Source organism: Streptopelia decaocto (assembly GCF_964273445.1).
Source record: "Streptopelia decaocto genome assembly, chromosome: 2".
NCBI lineage: Eukaryota > Metazoa > Chordata > Aves > Columbiformes > Columbidae > Streptopelia > Streptopelia decaocto.
This window is the reverse complement of record NC_138655.1, coordinates 69,881,772-69,903,046: the sequence shown is the minus strand read 5'-3', so window position 1 is coordinate 69,903,046 and position 21,275 is coordinate 69,881,772. Positions and strand designations below refer to the sequence as shown.

Genomic DNA, 21,275 nt, shown 5'->3' with positions numbered 1-21,275 from the left:
TCTGATCCAGAGCCTCTTCGCTGGCAATGTTTTTAGACAGATGTATCTTGAGTGTGCAAAATGGTTTCTGAATTAATACATAACCTTATTTTTACACACCACATACCCCTCTGTCCCAAAAAAAGTGTTAGTTTGCTAAGATAAATTAAATCCAAACCATTACCAAAACATTGTTCACTGGTACACAGCAGAAAACTGAAAACAGTATTTTGGTGGCTAAGATGCAATGTCAGGCAACCACAAACTGTACTTCAGAAACGGTACAAAATCCAGGGGGACCACAGCGTATGTAAGGAGAAAGGAAATGTATCAATATTAAATGATGGCACTGTCACCCATCCCATCCTCTTCACTGAGCGTACCAGAGGACTAAGTCTTACCACATAACCACTAAAATAGACTGTCATCTTGACACACTTCAAGATCTTGCTAATAAATGTACCATGCCATTGCCTTCATAAATTCACTTCAACCTCAAAAGATTTGCAGGGCTATCCAAAAAGAGCGCTCAATGAAAGACAGTTAGAAATTTGGATGCTTTATCTGATAGTAACCCCACATTATCTCATCCTATGTAAAGTAGCAACATAACACTTCAATTTGTTAACATTTCCCCCACTTTGTGTATGAAAACTCTTGTCTACTGCTGCAGAAGTAACGGAGAAAACACTGACTAGAGCAACTTGGAACAGCAAATCTAAAACAGCCATAACAGCCAAATATAATTCCACACAACTTTTGCATGAGTCTAGGTTTAATTTGCTTTACAGGACAGTTGGCCAAACAATGACATTTATCATAAAAATATCCTCTTCATTAAGCAAATTTCATTTCTCTTTCCAAAAGAAAAGTTAAAGTATACTCTGAACGTTCAGTGGGTCATTTTAAAGATCAGCCCACACAGATTTTTCTTAACAAAACAAAGCAATTCAGTTAAAAAATGCAGACCGATGTAATGACATAGCCATATTGCTTTTGGCTACGTCAACTTTAAAAACCATGCCAATTTAGCTATTTTTCTTTAGGTTTTATTAGAAAAAAGCAGCAGATCAACATTACAATTCAGAGTCTAATCTAAATATGCACTTGACAATGAAGCACATCTGAATACGAAGTGAAAAAGGATTCCAGAAAACCTTCAGTTTTGCCAGTCTCCTGCAATCCAAATCATGTATCTTTTCTTCTGGCTTTCTGATGACTGAAATCAAACAAGGAACAAAAGATTTATTGCTATGAAAACAAAACCGTAGTACAGTAGTATGAGTCTTGGGCGCTACACGTATTCCATCAAGTTAACTTAATAATTTCCAAGTGTATTTAAATCTTTTGTTTGGCCATGAAAGTCCATAAGCTGACTGACCCAAGTATAAACTGAAACGGCAGGTCTGAACAGAAAAAAAGTTAGACAGCATGTTAACCTCCAGTTTTCAGACAGTAATAAAAAGATACATTTCCAACAGCCAAGAAATTAAAATGAAAAAAAATGAAAAAAGTTGATCTGACATTCAAGAGCTAAGTTTATTCTTAAGCTCATTTTGTTTGCACCCAAAATAATTTTAGACCCACCAGAAAAAAATAGCATTTATGGACTATCACACAATTGAAAAAGAGAAACATTGCATTTTGACTTGGTTATTTTCCCCCAGTGAGGTATAAAATCTACATATAAATTTGATACTCCACTATAACAAATTGTACTTTTCATAGTTCTGATTTAGTTTCCATTAAACCCTGTTTACATTTTTCCTTAAACCACAGAATTCTTATTTCACGTTACTGAATCTGGTTTCCAGCTCTCTCTTTCATTTATTTGTGGATCTATATTTAGTAGTCTGGTTACCACTAACCAGGAAAAAAAAAAAAAATTCATGGAACTTTCTTCATTACAACAGCACTTTCAGCAGAGGTTACCGATGTGCAAGCAAACTACAATGATATGCAGCTCTTCAGAGAGACTATTTCATTGATTATGTTTCCGCTGTTCAAACGTTCTCTACATTATTTGCTGGAAGAAACTCCTTCAATCTTGTAAACATCAGTGGGCGCAGTTTCACTGGTACGTGTGGTAGTTTCACATCCTTACACAGGAAGGCTGGTTCACAGCTACTGAGAAGCTGCGGGAGTTCTAACAGCTGACGAACTGTGGATTCTGCTGAGCAGAAGTTTCTTCTGTTGCTGCTTAACAGTGTAGCCAAAGTATCAGCCGAGGTAGCCCAGTCAATCCTTGCTTTTCTTTAGAACCTCTCAGAATATTTCTGGAAGGGTGACGTTGCGAAGCAGCCACTGCTGGGAGCGGCTGCCGTTGCAGTCTCTGATGCTGGGTACCTGGCTGTCCTCTTCGGTCGCTTTGTCCAGGCACTGGTTACTGTTCACATGCAACAGGGTTAATTTCTTGAAGACAAAATAAAAAAGAAATTAGTTTTACAAAAATCACCAGGCATAAGCTAACCAAAAAGCCTCTAGGGGCCATTTAAGTTCTTCCATAGGTAAACAGGAACTAGACGAGACCCCTTGGTTACCGACTCCAGATTCCAATTCTAGAGAAAACTTATATATGCCATTTGGTGATGTAGATACTAAACACATTGCTTCATTAAAAACATAACAGTCTGAACTTTCAAATGATATTCTTTATCAAGAAATATACACCATCCTTTAAATAGGACTATACAGCTAGGGATCTTTGAGGAGTCAGAAATTAAGATATACAACAAGATATACAACTTCAACTATTAGTTATAATAGTAGTTTTGATCAGATTAGAATAAACATATTGAATATGCATTCAAAAAATGCTTTTTGTCTTACTTGATGACACAAATTTGACCTTACACTATGTTCTTATAGTACTATGTTCTCTTAAAAAAAAAAAAAAAAAAAAGATGTGTACAAATTCACATATATATATTTTCCAGTACCAACTAATCTTATTTATGCAATCTTCCATACACCACTCCATCTACCTCGACACTATCCTCACAGAGAAGAGATCTTCGGAAGGTGCATTTCCTGCCACTGTACTATGGATACTCATCAGCGCATCAACTTGTCTACGGTACTGACTGGCATTACTATCAGTATTTCTTCTCTCACTCAGCAGCATAACCAGGACACTGGACTGTCTGAAAAGTGGCAGAACAGGCAGGCTTTATGTGCACACGCAGCAAAATGAAAAAAAACCAAACACAAACCAAAAAAAATCCCACCACAAACACACCCACACCAAAAATAAAATGAGCACAATCTCCTACACTCATACAGCAGCTGAAGAATGAAGGAGGCAGTTGGAACAGACTTAAGCAGACAAATAAATAAGACAAAGCTTTCCCCCCTGCTCCTTTCTTTTTCTTCCCTGGCAGACATTTTCTTAGGTGCCTCCTCACTCAACTTTGTGGGCAGGAGTTCTAGCTAAGTATTCTCTAACTTATTTTTGAGCTTTATTAGCCAGCTTTAAGTGAAGATCTGAAGATTATATCTACATTTTTCCATTGACAAAATAAAGAGAAAAATCACGTACAACCAAATTAATGGCTGAGGATTCCACATTAAAGCAATTAGGTGTCTAAAGATGCAATGTTCTTACCATTGATAAGGCAGAAATAAAATACAAAGCACTTGCTATTTGGTGAATCACTGCATGTAGTAATACTACTCATGCTATTTACTTCAGTCAGGTAAAGTAAGTATATTAAAAACAAGAATGAATGGTTCCCGAGACTCAAATTTAATAATTTCAAATAACATATAATCCTGAAATCCTTCAGCATCTTTCTTCAGTCTCCTAGTGTGCAGACATCCTAGCAGAGATTCACTGTCTTCCACATTAATTGCCATCATAATAAGAAAACAACCCACATCATTCATTCATCCTTCCTTATAGTCTTAAAGGCTGTAGGTTTCGTTAACACCTCAGCTACTAAAACCTATAGTAAGTCTATTTAGTTAGAAATACTCTTTTTTTTTTTAAATCAATGAAATTTTTTTTTAGTACCTAAATATCTACATGTTCTTGTTATAAAATAATCATTGTGATTAGACTGGCAAGATTGTGCTTCCACAAATTGTCTTGTTACTGCCTTTTGCAATAACTGATTCTAAATTAAGAAGCTTGAGAACTATTTCTTTCTAACTAGCCAAGCCATAAGTCAGAGTTCTTGACTGCATCACTCAATCACAAAATTGTGCTTCGAGCTTGCAAATCAAATTAAGGATGAACGTATCAACAGTCAATGATTTCTAGATGTGGCAGTTCAACACAGGGATTTCAAAATAAATTTGAACATTATATACAAGAAAGAGAACGATTAAAATAAAGCTGTTTTAAGCCTTAAATATACCAAGATTAGAAATGTAAAATCTTCCTTATAATTTTGGGATGCTGATTTTTTTTTAATTAAAAAACTATTTCCTTTTAGCTTTGTGCAAGGTAAGAGATCGTTAGCATTAGCTTTTACTGCCCAGTAGAACCCTGGAATACTTTTCTATTGTTGATCTCCTTGTAGCATAACATTACACTGACAGATCAACTTTCTCCAGAGAATCCAAAACACAATGAAAATATTCTTATAAAAGCTCCCCCAAAACTTACCAGGTAATTAAAACAATACATATGGCCACTGAGTGACTACACCATGAATTAATGACAGAGGGAATGCAGTCCTGACTTTTTCTCCTGTTTTGACATGTTAAATAGTGGTCCCACACTGGTATATGTTGTTCTGTAGGTTCACGTAAAAACACAAGTTGCCTCTTTTTAATGTCACGTGTCATTAGAAGACTTACCACTGGATCATATTCCCAAAGCTGATTTCCTTTTAGATGGTGGCACTTGAGCATTGTTACTGGGCCATTAAGTTTGGACACATCTAAACACAGATCATCGGTTCGAATTTCTTTGTTGGCAGTATATGAGAAAACCTAGGCAGAAAAAGAATGAGAGGAACTCAAGCAAAAACTTCAACTAAAAGATTCCTAGGATGGGGGAAAGGGGAACACTTGTCCACTAACTTTTTTTTTTTTCTCTCCCCTTCACCATGCATAGAAAGAATTTTTGGGGTTTTTCTAGGGTATAAACACTATATGGACAAGCTCTTCAGACAAAACTGCCACTTTCTAATTGCAAACTACTTCCTGCATAGAAACAGGAGGATCCCCAACACAGGTAACCTTTGATTGTTTTCTGGTATACAATCAAGAATTATTAACAAAGTAGAATGAAAAACCAGATGTAAAATAAATTCCAGAACTGACACTCAGAAAAATGTACATTAAAACCAGCTTTTCAGGTACAGGTGCCATTTTATTTTATTTTACTTTATTTTATATTACCTTATTTAATATTACTTTATTTTATATTACTTTATTTTTTTTTTTAATAATTATGCCAATCAGGAGGTCTAATCAGGACACAGTTTCAGAGAATGTACAGGAGGTGAAGCCTATCTTGTAACAGTCTTGTCCTCCCCTCCTTTCATTTTTTGCTTGGAAGCTGATCCAATATCTACTGCAATCAGGCTTCAGAAACCTATAAATGACAAACCACCAACAAATTGTCTCATGCATTTCCTCTTACAGGGATCTTCTTCAATGAGGGTTTCCCAGACTTTACAACTTCAGCATATTTTAAAGATAACTACTGAAATAATCAGAAAATTGTTCTGATGAGGTGTTCCAAATTGTTCAATACATTAAGATAATTTAAAAAAAAAAAAAGTCACCTGATTGCCACCCATTCCGTGGCAGTTAAAGATTCCAACTTTCTCATTTTCTTTTCTTGCCATGTTATCCAGACATTGATTTGTCTCCACGTTTCTTATCTGGGAGTGAAGAAGAGCACATTACAAAAGGTTGATGTTTTTAGGGGAGAGCATTGCCCATCTCAGACCACACCGGCACCTGTTCTCTCTGCTATACACCCAGAGATTATGTGAATGAAACGTGAAACATAGGAACCATACTACAATGAAAGACCACTATCTGTGACTCAAACTCCCAAGTAAGTGTTCAAGCTACCAGGTTACAGAATCATATTTGTTTCTTCACTTTTTTCTTGAGAACTTTCCATCTTGGGGACTCTTTTTGTGCAAAGACTCGTCTGCAAGAAGAACAGACACAATCGAGCCTCCAGCCCCAGCAGTCAGAAGTTTTAAAACATTGTCCTAGGCACAGTGGGTTTAATTCCTTTTGAAACCAAGGGTGAATGGGTTCCATTTCCTCACTTGAGTTACAGCCTTAAACCCTGTATTCCTATAGGGTAAGCAGGCACAAATATCAGTCTCCTGATATTCATGCAGTGGCACGAATGCCTGCTCCATTTTGTTAAAAACTTTTCTTTAAAAAACAAACAGTAAAAAGCCACCCTACAAGAGGTTCAATATGACTTGTACGGAAGAATAGGTACCTACTTATTCAGGACAGCATCATCTGTACTACTGCTGCAGTGAGTTAAGAAGTTTAAAGAAAAACAGAGAAATGCCCAGCAAGGCTTAGGAATCACTGGAATTTGCTGGTCACTGAAGAGGGTTCTGGGGGTAAAGTTCAGAGCAGTTTTTCGGTTAAGTCCTTGCTTGGCCCTGTCTTGTTTTTTTAAGTAAAAGTCTGCCCATACTCTGCACAGAGAATATTATAAAGAAAGTTATCGATAACTACACATTTCTGAAGGAGTATTTCTAAAGCCCTTTATGTGACTTTTAATACTGCAGTAAAAAGGGAAAACATTCATACTACAGTACTATATGCCAAAGTCCAGTTTTCCACCCCATTGAGAAGCCAGATGTATCGTTTTACAGATGACAGGAACACAGGTGCAAGATACCTGAACTTTGCTGGAGATAAATTGTTTGCACTAGTCAGTTGCGAATACAAACAACTTACTGTGCAACATACTTTATGTAGGCTAGATAAATACATAGCGTAAAATCTTACCTCTCCTAGAGAAAAGTAATGGCGTGGAATTTGGGAATCAGGATAAACGTTCTCCAGGTACCAGGAGAAAGGCCTACACTGGAGCTTGCGTCGTAGTCCAAGTCGTGATGATATGTCCCCATAATCAACTTTAGTAACTCCTGTAAGACCAAACAAGTTTTATTGAATGGCTGCTAGCAAACTTTATATAATTCCACTTAAAACAAAAGTGATCTGTATAATACACTTTGCACAAAAGACTTTTTCTTTAGGAAGTCATCTCTATGCAAAAATAAATTTTTTTAAAAGTATATAATTATGCTGTTTATATTCTCAGAGAGGACACATCAGTCACTACCTGTCACTTCTTTTTCCAGATAATACAAAAGATGGAATCACTGCATCTGTGCTACACATGATGATTTCTTACCTGTGGTTTGTGGAACAATTTAAATGCAATTGCTTACTAAGTTATCACAGGGGAAAGGCTGAAACTGTTATAGTCACAAATGCCGTTCTATCTCCAGTAGCAAGTGGGGTGCACATCTATGGAGCATAACATAACAGTCTCCTCCTCTGGAGTATGGAGAATTCCATTTTAATTTAATTCTGTAAGCCAGGTACCACCTGCTGGACCCTTCATCATCTAACTGCACAAAGATACAGTCAGGAAGCGGCTTTCATACAGGGAACTAATCCTTTAATAATTCAGTATTTGTTCAATATAACTGCAGCTTTTGCAGGAAGTATGTTCACCATTAGTACTGTTATCACTTTTTGTGGTATTTTACTTGCATTTTTTCTCATTTGCTCTTCATTTATCAAAGAGCTCATTCTTCCTGTACCTTCCCACTCCCTTGTGGTTGTTTTAATTCCTTCTGAAAATTAACTTGTGCAAGTCCATCCGCAAACAGGGTGAAGAAGGTGTGCATGATCAGTACACATTTTTGCCTCTACGAGAATTAAGCACTGTTGTCATTAATATTCCAATAATATTAATTAAGGGTAGGATAACTTCTTGTTTTCAGACATCACATTCTGTCCTTATTTTCCACACCACAAAGGCCAAAAGTAATACACCAAAAAAAAACCAAAACCAAGTCCAAGCAATTCCCCACACAGACCACAAATACAGCTCAATTGGCCACTACACCTATAGACCTCCAGCTGCATACAATTTTCAGAAATCCCTCCACTTTCAGGACTGTAAATTACCTCTAAAATTGTTGACCTTTTGAAATTGAGTTTGAGACATTTTTAAGTTGGCCTGCTGCGTTATTAAACCAACCTGCCAGCAGATGGTGTATTTCTACTCAATTAAGACAGATAACTGCATAATTTCAGCTAAATGTTTGTAAATATCAATAAAGACATTAGCAATTTCAATATTCTAGAAAACCCAATAGCCAGGCTTTTAAACTGCCTTTTTTTTTTTTTTTTTTTAGCTAAAGACTTTAAAAAAATATATGCTGGAGAACTATAGTGGTAAGGAAATGAAAGTAAAATAAGGTTGTTTTTTAATGAAATTCTGAGTAGGTGAATGAAATTTTAATATCTCCTGGAATAGAACCCCACAAAACTTCAAGTCTGGGCTTTCCCAGTCACAAAAGAAATGCCAAAAGCAAAAAAATACAAGAAAAACAAACAAAAATTCCACCCCAAAATACTGCCTTATCATCAGCAAAGCAAATATTTTCTCTAGACTAAAAGGAGCACTCTCTCAAGAGACGATGAAGCAAGAAGAGAAAGGCTGTACCAGCCACAGCTAAGGATGGAGTGTGTCATTATTCCATGATGAAAAAGCAGCTCATGGATGAAACAGTTATCATGCCATCCTTACAACAACCTTAATGATACTCAAAACTCGTTCATCAGTTGCTACATGGACCTTCAGAAAACAACACTGTTAAGGCTTTGTCACATCACTGAATGGCAACAAGAACTGAAGCCACAACCCTAAAGAATTAAATGCAATGTGATACTTAATAGCACACAAGCCTGCTGTTTCTTAAAGTAGTTTTAAATGTCACCACAGACAAAGAAAGAGTGCCAGCTGATTCTCCCTCTGTTACAATGAAATAAAAGGTGTGTATTATATTCCATTTAACCATTTTTAGCCTGAAAGATTTTTTTTTAAATCCTCTCTGAAGTTATGTCTGTATGAACCCATATACTGGCATGTGGACCACAGTTACCATTGTGTCTGCAGACAGACTGAACAGCAGAACTGGTTTAGTTGCCTTAAGGGTGTCCTCTAACAACGTGGAATTACTCAGTTTCCTTGCTCTCTGGTAGCTTATCTGTATCACTCAAAACCAGCTTGAGTGTCCCTATACATTTCCACTATAGAGTGCAATGTCAGTTACACATGGGGAACAGATCTTTTGGGGAAAAAAAAAAATGGAAGCTCATCAGGAAAACTGCAAAATGTAAAGTATCTCAAAAATAAAGTACATGTCTAAATCATTATTTCCTTCACAGATGGGTAAAATGTATATACACACAGTGACATATAACTTCCAGTTTTTCTGTACTTGTTTTCAAAGGCAAACACAAACAAACCAACTGACCAACAAACTCCCACAAAACAAGAATACAGAACAAAGATTAGATCAAATCTTCCTCCCAGGAGACAATTAAGCCAGACTTTACAGGTATGTGCATCATGAGGAAGACAAATCATGTCCACTAGGTGTTCTTTCAAATATTTGTCTTTGATTCATTAAAAAAAAAAGAGAATTATTTACCAGTAGTTACTACTGTTCCCTTTACTTGACCACGCAATATATTCCCTCCCACCCCCAAACCCTAATTACATTAGAGGCATGGATGTCCCTGATGATTCTGTTTATCACACAGCTTGCTGCTTTCCGTGTGACAATCACATGCGTTTTTTTCCACATGTATGCCTAAAGATGTACTCAAAAATAAATACTGATAAAGCAAAAAACCCTACATCAAATCATCTTATCACACCAAAACATACAAATCACACCAAATTGTACAAATGTAAGATTCAACTCAGCACTTGCTTGTGATATCACTATTCTTGAAGAATTTTGGTATGCAGTACCAGACAACTCTGATTAATAATATATAATGGTCTTTACTTATACCTTTACAAAAACATACATATAACGATGCATATCAGTAGAATACCCCTCCTTCAGCTTAATTTTCTTATACTTAAGCTTCCCATCAGCTATGTTGCAACAGTTCCACCATCCTCAAAATTTCAAAAGAGATGAAGATTTGGTTGTCATGTTTAATATGTGGCAATATATTTATGTTAAAATGCTTGGGGAAAAAAAAAAGGCAACATGATGTTTTTCATCATGAATATAAACTGCTCAATCATTATCAAAAGTGCAATATGAAAACTGGTTCATCTAAAACTAGTCTCGTTAAAAATCATGGAACTTGTTTTTATTTAGTATTATGAAACTAAATAAGCAATAATCATTTTAAATGAATTAGAACAGCTAAAGTATTTGCATTCCAAATTAATGTTATTAGGGAATAGTAGCTGAAAACAAGAACACATGGTATCACTCATTGGCTCGGCTACATTGCAAGATGTGGACTCAGTCCCTTCTCTGTCCTCTCTATCAACCATAAATAAAAATGTTATCCATTTCCAGTCTGTACATATTGAACCTGGACTTGCCATGCTTGTCTAGAGCCAAGTGCATGCAGCAATTATAAATGAGGCCTACTGATCCAGTTTTCAGGATAGCATGTTTATGCCTCTGCCTAGATGGTTCTTGCTCAGGTAATTCTGCAACGCTGCCTTTTCAGGACTTCTTCCTGTTCACTTAGCCCCGTTGCAACAGAAGATATCTTCCGAGGCAAGCTTTTGGTCAACAATGAAATTATTTCCATCCAAGCTAGATGAGGTTCTACTCAAGCTCATTAGAGCTGCTTTTTGGGATGTCCTTCAGCTCACTGGCTGGGAGATGAGAGGCTGCTGAATGATGAAGATGCACCCTGGACAAGAAGCAGGGGGGTGCAAGTAGGAGCTGGAAGCCAGACTCACATGCAGCATGGGGAAACCACACAGCCTCAAAGTATCCATGCTTCATCTTTAGATTAAGGATACCAACAAATTCTACCCCTGTCAGTTTCACCATTTATTAGTAGTTAGGAGAAGCTTAGGAGGAGGTAGCTGTGGTGAGCCAGCCTAATGTTTTGCAGCTGCTGGTGCAGAAAGGGGCAGCTTTTCCTTGCTCAGCCTCAGACTCCTGCTGCACCTCCTGTGCTGACAGAGGTGCTAACCTAACCAGCAGAGAGCCAGCCCACAGGGCAAACACTCCTGACAAGTTCTGCAAGTCAAATCAGTTGACAGAGATGAATAATCAACAAGTGAGGGGAGGTAAAGCCCCATCACCTGCCATGAAAAGCAAGGAACTCTCCTCACAGCAATCTCAGACTGCCACCACCAGCTTGTGAAGCCTCAGCTTGGACAATCCAGCCCTAGTATTTTAGACTAAAGAAAGTGATGAAAGGACAGCACTAGAAATAAAGAAGTGGCAGAGTCCACAGAACAGAACAACTGGAGGCAAGAATCAGATTATTCACCTGCACATGCTGGATCTGTTTTCTGAAAGCCCAAGAGGAACTGGTCTGTGAAAAAGTGCCCTGCTGTGACACCTGTGAGGAAAACTGTCAGCTGATGAAAAAAGTCTACGGCTTGTGCCATTTCTGATGTGGAGAATAGCTGTAGTGTGCAATGAGACAGGCCTGACTTTGGCTGAGCAGCACCTGCTGCAACACTTTCCTGCCCAGCCTCCATCTGCAGCTGCACCTAACCAGAGAGATGGCTTCTAAAATGCATGAAAGCTTAAAACAGACAAGTAACAATTTCTACCAGGCTGTACTTATTAAAGAAAAAAGGATTACAGGCTTACTTTTCAAGAGGGCAGTTTTCCATTTAACTACATTACATCAATAGTTGAAAGTCTCTTGAGTTCCTATCATTCAAGCAGTAAGCCTTTTTTCTTTTCCAGACAACACAGATTACATGAAGTGGGAAAGCTACCTGAGAATCTTAGGTTTGCTTTCCTGGACCAATCCCTCTGCAATTCACTATCTTAGGGGAACAGAAGAGAAAGGATATAAAGGAGGAAACAAATTTCTCGTTACCTAGGCTCAGTGATGCCTGTCAGTGTATTACCTCCTTCAAAATCCAATTTTCTCATCCATGTCAACAAGAAAAAAGCCAGGTTCAGAGAAGATTGTCTGTTTTCTTCACTCATCTCCATGCAGGCTTGCAAACCAGCATCAGCTTTAAAATTCTCACCTTGCTTCTTGCAAGAACTCGTGATGCTATCACAGTAATACTGAAAGTACACATTATACTAGCAAAAGCTTTCACAGGCTGCGTACTGTACTCTGCCACAGGGTCACTACACCATCATTCTGTAAAAACTAAACATTTACATTTTTATATTAGAAGGATACCTGGAAAAGCAGAGTATGGCTAAATGAGCCTACGTAGCAGAGATTCTCTGAGTTCCTAAGACAACTCCTCGCCGGAGAGGCTCACCAAAATTTACACTGATGTTATTTACTGTCAACAGGCAAAATCAGGATCTGCGACAGTCAGGTAAGGTTGGAGATACCAGAATAACAACATAAAGTGTGAACTTCCCAAAACAGTAATCCTTGCTAGTTAGCACCCACTGGCTCTCATAACTTAGGTGGATTTGTGGGGTGAGAGACATGAGTGGCACTGAGTACATCGATGTGTTCTTTCTCTGAACATCACAGCTAAGAATGACCTCAGTACTAACAACCCTCTTCACAGCCCCAGGGAACTCACTAATTTCAGAATAAACCAAATTATTCAGGTACTATACGATCCTATTATTGAAACATTCAATCTCTAGCTGCAAACTTCAGTGTAGTGTCAATACGGATGGGGTGCACTGAAGAGGTCATGTGCCAGTCAGCAGGTACAGATGTTCTAAGAGGAGTTTTATCATGGTGTTCAGCAATTTACATTTGTTTTTAAGAATTAGGTTATTTTTACAGCTAGGTGTTCCAGCTCCTTAATACATTTTAAAATCTAGCTTGGCATGGATGCATAAAAGCAATCTTAACCAAAAATGATTGCACCTATTTGTATACAATTTTCTGACTATCTATATATGTCACGTTTTAATTCATAATGCTTCATTAGTAAAAACCCAGGGCAATAACCATAAGCTGTTAGCTTCTGATTTCACCTAAAAAGCTTTGAGTAGTAGCAAGAACTATTTTTTTAAATTAAAAAAATCTTATACAGTCATTCAAGTAGTGCATTATCTTAAGACAAAAAACCACCACAAGTCAGCACAGTTACCTGGTCTCACAAGTATTCTGAAAACCTGTAATCTAAAATTTGACAACGTTCACCCTCATAACACATTGTATTACAGCTTTTAAATTTCAATATCAATGCAGGTTTAATAAGCAGGTCATAAGGAAATACTAGTTTTAAAGATGGAATAGCAGATGTGGCATACAGAACTACCACTCAGTATTTAAAATCAAATGTCTCTAATGTCTCAAGTATTGTATTTAGAGATGATGTCTGTTGCTACCCAAAGTTTGTCTCTCTTTGTCTTTTTAAATAACAACAACAAAAATATCCTGTAGTGGAAAGTAATAATTCAGTATTTCCCAGGCTTTCTTTTTTTTTTTTTGAAAAGTTTGAGTTCATAGGAAATTTGCTCTCATATTTTACATCCTCTTGTTTTGTTAACATCCATTTTAAGAAACATAATAAATATCATCACAGTCAAGTATATTGGCAATTTGCCCCTCTACTCTGGATAGTGAAATGCAAACTCTACCAAGCCAGAAGATGTTAAATTTGCCACTCCTACAACAAGGTTTCACTTAAATCACTTCTGATATATTCAACCTGGAATGTCTACAACACAGAAGCCAGAGGCCAAACCCTAGCACATTATGAGATGTATTTGGATGGCTAGTTTTCAAGCACTATGGCAGAGCTCTTTTACATTCCACTGAGCTTTAATTCTATTGCACAGAAAGCTCATTCATACATCATGTGTGTGGCTTTTGTTTGGTTGGTGTTGGTTTTGGTTTTTGTTTTGTTTTTTAAAGAAAAAAAGACTTCAGGGCACATGTCTGGCTAAGAAAATTATTTTTCAATTAAGACCTTTTTTGTACATCTTAAGTGAGCTTTGTCTTACAATCTTCAAAGCAATAACATTTTTATTTAAATACTCATTTTCTTCCCAAGTAGTAATAACATTTTAATTCTTAATAGGTATTTCTCATAACTGAAGCCATGCTCACCCGGGGAAATGATGTAAAAGAAGTTTTTGAATTCATCCATCCAGACTTCTGCAAGCCGCCTGTTATTTTTGTTGATGATCTGCCCTGTACCTCCTGGAAAAGTGTACGGTGTTGCTTTTCTGAACACATGCCCAACATGTGAACAAGTTACAATTTCCAAAGTGCCACCACACTGCCAGATCTGAAAGGGACAGAACAATTACTGCATAGCTTCAAAGTCATTTAAAAAACTTTAAAAATGTTAATCACTTGCTTCTGTTCAAGTTGGAGAAACAACATTTGTTGAGTTCTTGAACAAATACATACTGCATGGAAGAAAAATGTACAGCTGTTTCCTGTTCAACAGATAAAGATGCTCACAAACCCAAGTAAGGTAGCATAAGAAAGAGTATGTCAGGTCTCATAGCAACAATGCATCAGCAAGAGACTACTTTAGAGAACTGGGCAAGCTGACAGTGACGGAAAAATCTCACAAGAATCACAGGGAAGTAACAGGTGACCGATCTGTCAAAAAAAGTCCATTACAAAATAGAATCTCCATATAAAAACCAAACAAACCCAAAACAATGAAAAACAACCAACCAATCGAACACACACACACACACTTCTCAAATAAAGCTTCTAAAAATATTTTGGTTTTATTTTGGACCTCTAAAAATGACAGATTTGGAAAACTGAACTACTTCAGAAGTATCCACGTATATACTCCGAGCTGATAAGCAAAACAAATGAAAGTAGCGCTATTTGGTAGGAACAAAAGTGAGAACAACGCTGGTTAGGCCCACATCCAAATGAACACATGCAATCGTCAAGCCAGAAAACAGTAAGAAGAGAGAGTTTTTAACAGAGGTGCTCACATTTCACTGACACATTAAACCGTGCACGGATGACATCACCCTTAACTTATGCTCCCCAGTCAGCTTTTCTAACTGAACTCCTTTTAACACAGACACACACATTCATTCTTCAGAATGAGCATTCTAATCTTTTAATCAAAAGCTCTGCCAACTATTCACCGTGCACTTTTCACTGACAGATACAGTCTCTGCATATCTCCATTGGAGGAACTTGACAGGAAGCAAAGTGCCAAGAGCAACAAGAGAGGACGCTGATGCAGGCAGCAGATCTGTATTTTACAGAACTCAAGATGTGCTGCCCTGAGTAACAAAACATAAAAAAGAGAAGAGTTTTACCTACCCTGAAGGAAATTTCTAAGTTCTCTCCGCCCCAAATATCCATTCCAGCATCATATGTTCCGATTTCCTGAAAGTAATCTCTGTCTATTGAAAAAAGACCTCCTGCCATTGTAGGTGTCCTGAAGGGGAGGTAGGAAGAAAAAAAGTGGCATCAGTCACTATGAAAACATATACTTAGGTACACTTCACAGTTACACTGACAAAATGGCTTTTTATTTCTCAAGTTCCTAGCATGTTCCTGTTCAGTAGGCTTCCATCCAAATTCAGTTACCACTGATGTACTTGCTAGCTCAAAAGTTTCTAGAGATGGAAGCAGTCTGTGACAGTTCTGCTTATTTTCTCACTTCAAACTGGAGTCTGGATAGAGAAAGAGCCCCTAGAAAGCTGCTGTCACTCTTGAGAAAGACTTCTGCCTCCAATGCTGGTAACTCATAAGAAATAAACTAGTTTGTTACACAAAATCTATGCTGCTGGCAACCATTCCTGAAAAAGTTCTGGGAGGCCAAGAAGTGTCCTGCTTGCGTTCACTGTTACTGCTTCATACAAGAAAATTGTACAGTCAGGGTTACATCCACATTTTCTTCAAAAATTCCTTACTGGTATAAAAATTATAACTGCTAGTTTCTCCTAACATTAGCAACATCTCCCAAATTTCCTTTTAGTCAACAAATACGCAATAGGTAAATTATATATTAGGCTGATGATATAACTTCATAGTTCAAGTATGCAAGTGATTTACATTTTTAGCATAAATTATTTTCTAACACTAGTCTTTTTCCTGAAAGGCTTTGAACCTTTTCTGACATACACAAAATATAAGCTAGGTCACAATCTAACTAAAAATGTATGTGGCTTTTTTCCCCTAAAAAGGAAACTAGGGGGCAGAGGGAAATAAAATTAGCCATATCCTGACAAGATCTCTGGATTTCTTAAATGAAAAACAAATAAGAGTAAAGACTATACCCTCAACATTATGGTAAGTAAATATTGCCCACTTTTCAGAAGGGTAAGGCCAGAAAATTTAAGTTTTAACTTGTGTGTAACATGTAGTGTTTAACAATTGATCTGTGTTTCTCATTACCTTTGTCGTAACATCTACATGACATGCAAGTATAAATTTGCCTCCTATCCAATGCACTTTGAAGACACTGAGTTTCTGTGTGTATGCACACACACAAATATATACACACATATGCCAAAAACCAATGCATCTTGTAAAAATACGGTTTACTTTGTTGAAATAAAAGACCAAGGGTCAAAAAAAGATAAAAATAAGCTTCAGTAAAAACCATTGCATCAGCATATAAAGCAGTAAAAGCCAGTAAATTGGCAGTAATTGACATAAAAATATTTCTAAAGTGATGAGCTGATTGCTTCTTTCACAGCCACCAAAAGTTACCAGCAACCAATCCACGTAAAAGAACTTTTATGCTGTTCCTTCAAATAAGACAAAAATGATGCTACAACATGGTTCATTAATTACAAGATTAATAGAGGAAAGATACGAATAAACATCAGGTGAACATTTTTACCAATTTAATAATTTCTCACTACCTAACAGGAAGGGTTCTATCTCCTTTCCGCCGATCCATCTCCCTCTGAGGAACAGGATACCAACGAAAATTCAACTTCCAGTTGAATCCACCATAGGTCATGTCAGAACCTGCCATATATTCGAAGGTGTCATCGCTAATTACATCAATGATGGGACACACTACTGTTCTCCTAGAAAAAAGAAAGAACCAAAACCTACTAGTCAGTGTCAAAAAAGGCTTTTAGTGTTTTTATTTTTCATTTTAGTCTAACATACACAATTTAAGTTTTCAATGTAATCTCTTAACAACAGTACTTAATAGATTAATACCATGGAGCATACTCAAATTCTGTCTTGCTAATTAGGGTTAGTTCATCTAAATAAAAATTTGTTTTTCTGATGCAATTTGGCAATACAAGCTCTTTTTTCTAAATAGTATCTGCATTATTATCAGTAATAAATATTCATCCCTCTGCAGATGGAAAAAATGATCATAGGTTCTTCAAAGCTTCATAGTGATTGTAGAGAAAATAAGAGCTTTCATTTCTAGTTAAGCGGTCAAAGTAACGTGAAATTAAAACTCTGTCATTAGCTCTGTGGAAGTGTTCTTATATGCCCTTAGTACTAAGAAATGACAGTCACTGTTAATAAAGTATAACTACTGCATCAAAATTGATAGAAAGAGGCCTCCTTGTCACTGTCCTAATATTATGAATGCATATGCCCACAGCAACTAATTCTAATAATCTTAAAGACACTTAAATAACTGTCCTCAAGGAGGAAAGCTCTGTAAAAAGATTAAAGGGTTTCAACTAAATTCAAAGGACTCATTCAGTTGGGCCATTTGCAAAAATTGTAACAATTTATATATCATAGTCCCACAAAAATGTGTATTAATGGTAGCTTAAAGGTTAGTATTATGTCTTTGGACAGTTCTGAACAATGATTTTTTTATTACTTGCAGCTTTTTCACCATATAATGCTATATTTTGTAACATTAAATTTTAAAAGTTATTTTTATCTATAAACATAAGAAAACTGAGATTGTAACACTCTGTAATGCTTAATATCTAATCTATGTAATATGCTGGTCACTAACAGACTGGTGTGCAACTACAGAGTTCCTACTCAGATGTATGAATGGTTCATAAAGCAGACGATTCTCCCACTTTTTTTCTCCTCAATACAATTTCCACCACACTATCACGGATACAAGTGTTGTGAATAGTGACTTATGATAGAAATAGAAAACTATGATACTGCAGTGTAGATGAATATGACTCCAGTAATATTCTAACTTTAGAAAACACATCCCAGAAGATGAAGTCACAGCACAGACTTCCACAATAGAAATATGCTACTAAATAAAGAAATCACAATGAGAACCTGAAACACGGTAAGCCTGACAACTCTTGCTCAAAGTGTTGGTGTTACATGAGATCGGGGTTTCCATTTCTTCCTCAAGAATATCTTCCCAAATTCATGAAGGAACAGGCCAGGCTGAAGACAAAAAAACTCAAATTCCACTGTTCTCTCAACTCCATTCATGCTCAGATCTCCTGCTATTTAACACATTATCCCATGCATCCTAATACGAGCTTCATGTTAAACCAAGTTTTACTTGTTGAAAGTTCCACTGAACTACCCTTTTATCCTTATACAAACGAGAAGTACATAATTTATCCAGCCCTTCAGAAAGAAAGTATTTGCTTGTAGTCTATATTGTAATACTTGAAACATTTCTTAATAACAAAGTAAAACAACATGGACCAATAGATGGATAATTACCTGTCAGCTTTGATCCTTGCCAGCAGAGGTTCAAGCCAGCCTACTGTACATTCACAATGAGCATCTAAGAAGGTGATGACCTGGCCTTTAGAAGCAGCAGCCCCCTTTAATCTGGCTCTAATCAAACCAGAACGCTGTTCCATTCGAATCACATGAACAGGTACTTTTAACTTTTTCACGTAACTCTCCAGTGGTCTTTTCAAGAAGTCTGCAAAGAAGAATCAAAACCAGGGAAAGTGTCAGTTACATAGCTCAGGGGTTTTTTTGTTTGTTTGTTTGTTTTCTGTTTTATATGAAGAGACTTGAAACAAGAGACATTTTCTCATTTCTTTTTTAGCCTTTTCCTACTTTCTCAGTTACGTTTCCTCTGCTGCTTATTCTACACTTCACAATATGCCCTTCCACATCACCATGTGTTTCATTTGCTTGAGCAGGAAATTCTTCCTCCTTTTCATTATGGAAAACACAAAAATTGAGAGAGTGTACAATGTTTACACAGAAACCAGGTGGGATAAGCAAGTTTTTATCATGGAGTAGATGTGACACTTGCTTTCAAAAACATATGCATAAGTGCTCTTGGACATAACAGTTTTCTACCAAGAAAATGCAGAAAGTGACCCGACTAGCTGAACACAAGAAATTACTTCCTACAGGAACATAACTTACAGATGATTTCTTTACAAGCAGTTTAAAACACGATCAAATTGATTTTTCAATTGTGCTTTCTCTAGATCTGGCTAATATTTTTTTTCTATTAAATTATCACTATATCACCTAAAAACAAAGACAAAAATCAGCCATACATAAATGAATATCTGCAGCACCAACAAACCTCAGTGTAGCTGAGGAGTAAGTTATTTAAAATAGAACAGCCATAACTGACTACCATTTGCCTAAAGACTCATAATTACTTGCATTACAAAGAGCTGCCAAATTAAGAAATTTCCCATTGCCAGGCACAGTTTTTGCCCATCATAAAAAATTAGACTATGATGGATGATGCAGAAAGAAGAACTAAGAATTGAGGAAGAATGCAATTGACAGTCACAGAAACAGACTCCTGCAATAACTTGCAGATTTCAAACTTGTAAAAACAGCAAAATAGCCTTAAAACACAGCTACAGAATATATTAGATTATACACTCAAAGCACATGGGAGTTGTACTACAACAGTGCAAAGTCTGTAGTAGGATTTAGCATACGATGGTAAGTAACTCATACAAGAACAAGTGTGACACTGGAGCGGGGGGGAAGCACAGCATGAACTCTTAGTGGCTGTTTTGTAAATCTCAAGAGGCAGAGCTGACCTGAGGGTGATTACCATTCCTTAGCAGTGCTCGGATGAATGAGTTCTAATCGCCTCCTCATTTTTTTCTGCACATTGTCGGACTGTCACCAAAACCCACAGAAATAAGTTCTGACATATCTTGAAAGCTGAACTGCACTAAAAGAGCCTAAGATGTTGATAGATCCTAAATGTTTGTCTCCAGAGAAACTCAGAGCAAGCTAATTCTTATTTTGCATATTAACAGAAACTCAAATTAATAAATGTTTATTGTTACAAACCAAGTGTACATGTCTAAACATTTTGCAGGCCTTTGGGGGTTGAGCACAAACAGAGATCATTTAGCTGAGTCTGTAGCAAATATAATCTCATCTCTTTACTGTGTAGCTTTCCAAAGCCACTAATTTAAAAAAACCACACAAACAAAGTAGTATCATGGTAATTGTTATAGTTTTAATGTATATGGCTCCCATGATATATACAAAGAGGATAAACCAGTGAAGCATTTCTCTCTATGCTAAGCATCTCATGAGCCAGTCACACAAATCAGGATCTTCATCTACGCATTTAACGTGTAGCAATGATAAGCTTTTAAAGTATTTCTAACCACTCAAAGCTGAGTGAATATGGGCTGGGGTATCAGCCCCTGAATGCAGAGTTACATTAACAGGATGATAAAATTCTGCCAGAAGGAAGAGAGGAAGAATGATTTCAATAATATGGCTGCAGCCAGTCACGAATTAGCATAAACCAGGAAGTTACATTGCAGTAAGTCCTGGTCAACATACTGCATATAAAAATTTTAAGTCTTACCTACATTTTCTCTGCAAAGTATCACAAATTTCAATTGATTTTTTCAAGTACTTTTCGACTTTATTTTTTTCCTCTAAGAAACAATCACAGATATGTGCAGTGTTTTCACTATGGAGGGAATATGGTTAAGAACAGTCCTCCCATGTTTAATCACGTCCATAAAAATATTCTTATGAACTACCCCCTTGTTCCAAACTTCAGAAGGGAGTAGTCCCAGAAACAAAACATTGTGCCAGACATTCAGTAACTGTGCCCTTAAAAAATGAGTAGATCTTCAGCAAAATAAGCAAAAAGGTAAAGCTTGATGTCTCATCCCAACAAAAGAATGGAAAATAACTCGGGCATAAAGATTTCTGGTGTTCCTTTGCTACCAGCAGTTAGGGTTAAACGTTCAAATCTAAGTAGCATATTTTCTCTCTCTCCAGAGCACTGAATAGTCCTTCAATGT

The 21,275-nt window shown here is 36.8% G+C and overlaps 1 protein-coding gene across 3 annotated transcripts in view; it reads right to left on the bottom strand.

Moving 5' to 3' along the window:
- Positions 1-807: 807 nt before the first annotated feature.
- The window catches only part of GALNT1 (polypeptide N-acetylgalactosaminyltransferase 1), a 90,421-nt gene continuing 69,953 nt past the window's right edge, over positions 808-21,275 (bottom strand). For all 3 annotated transcript variants that reach the window (XM_082046927.1, XM_082046928.1, XM_082046929.1), the window contains 8 exons: positions 18,730-18,937; positions 16,962-17,132; positions 15,409-15,526; positions 14,212-14,392; positions 6,925-7,064; positions 5,718-5,816; positions 4,783-4,917; positions 808-2,391 (listed from right to left, as the gene is read on the bottom strand). In XM_082046927.1, coding sequence (XP_081903053.1) covers positions 2,245-2,391; positions 4,783-4,917; positions 5,718-5,816; positions 6,925-7,064; positions 14,212-14,392; positions 15,409-15,526; positions 16,962-17,132; positions 18,730-18,937 — 1,199 coding nt within the window. In that variant the 3' untranslated portion in view covers positions 808-2,244. The remainder of the gene's footprint in view (positions 2,392-4,782; positions 4,918-5,717; positions 5,817-6,924; positions 7,065-14,211; positions 14,393-15,408; positions 15,527-16,961; positions 17,133-18,729; positions 18,938-21,275) is intronic.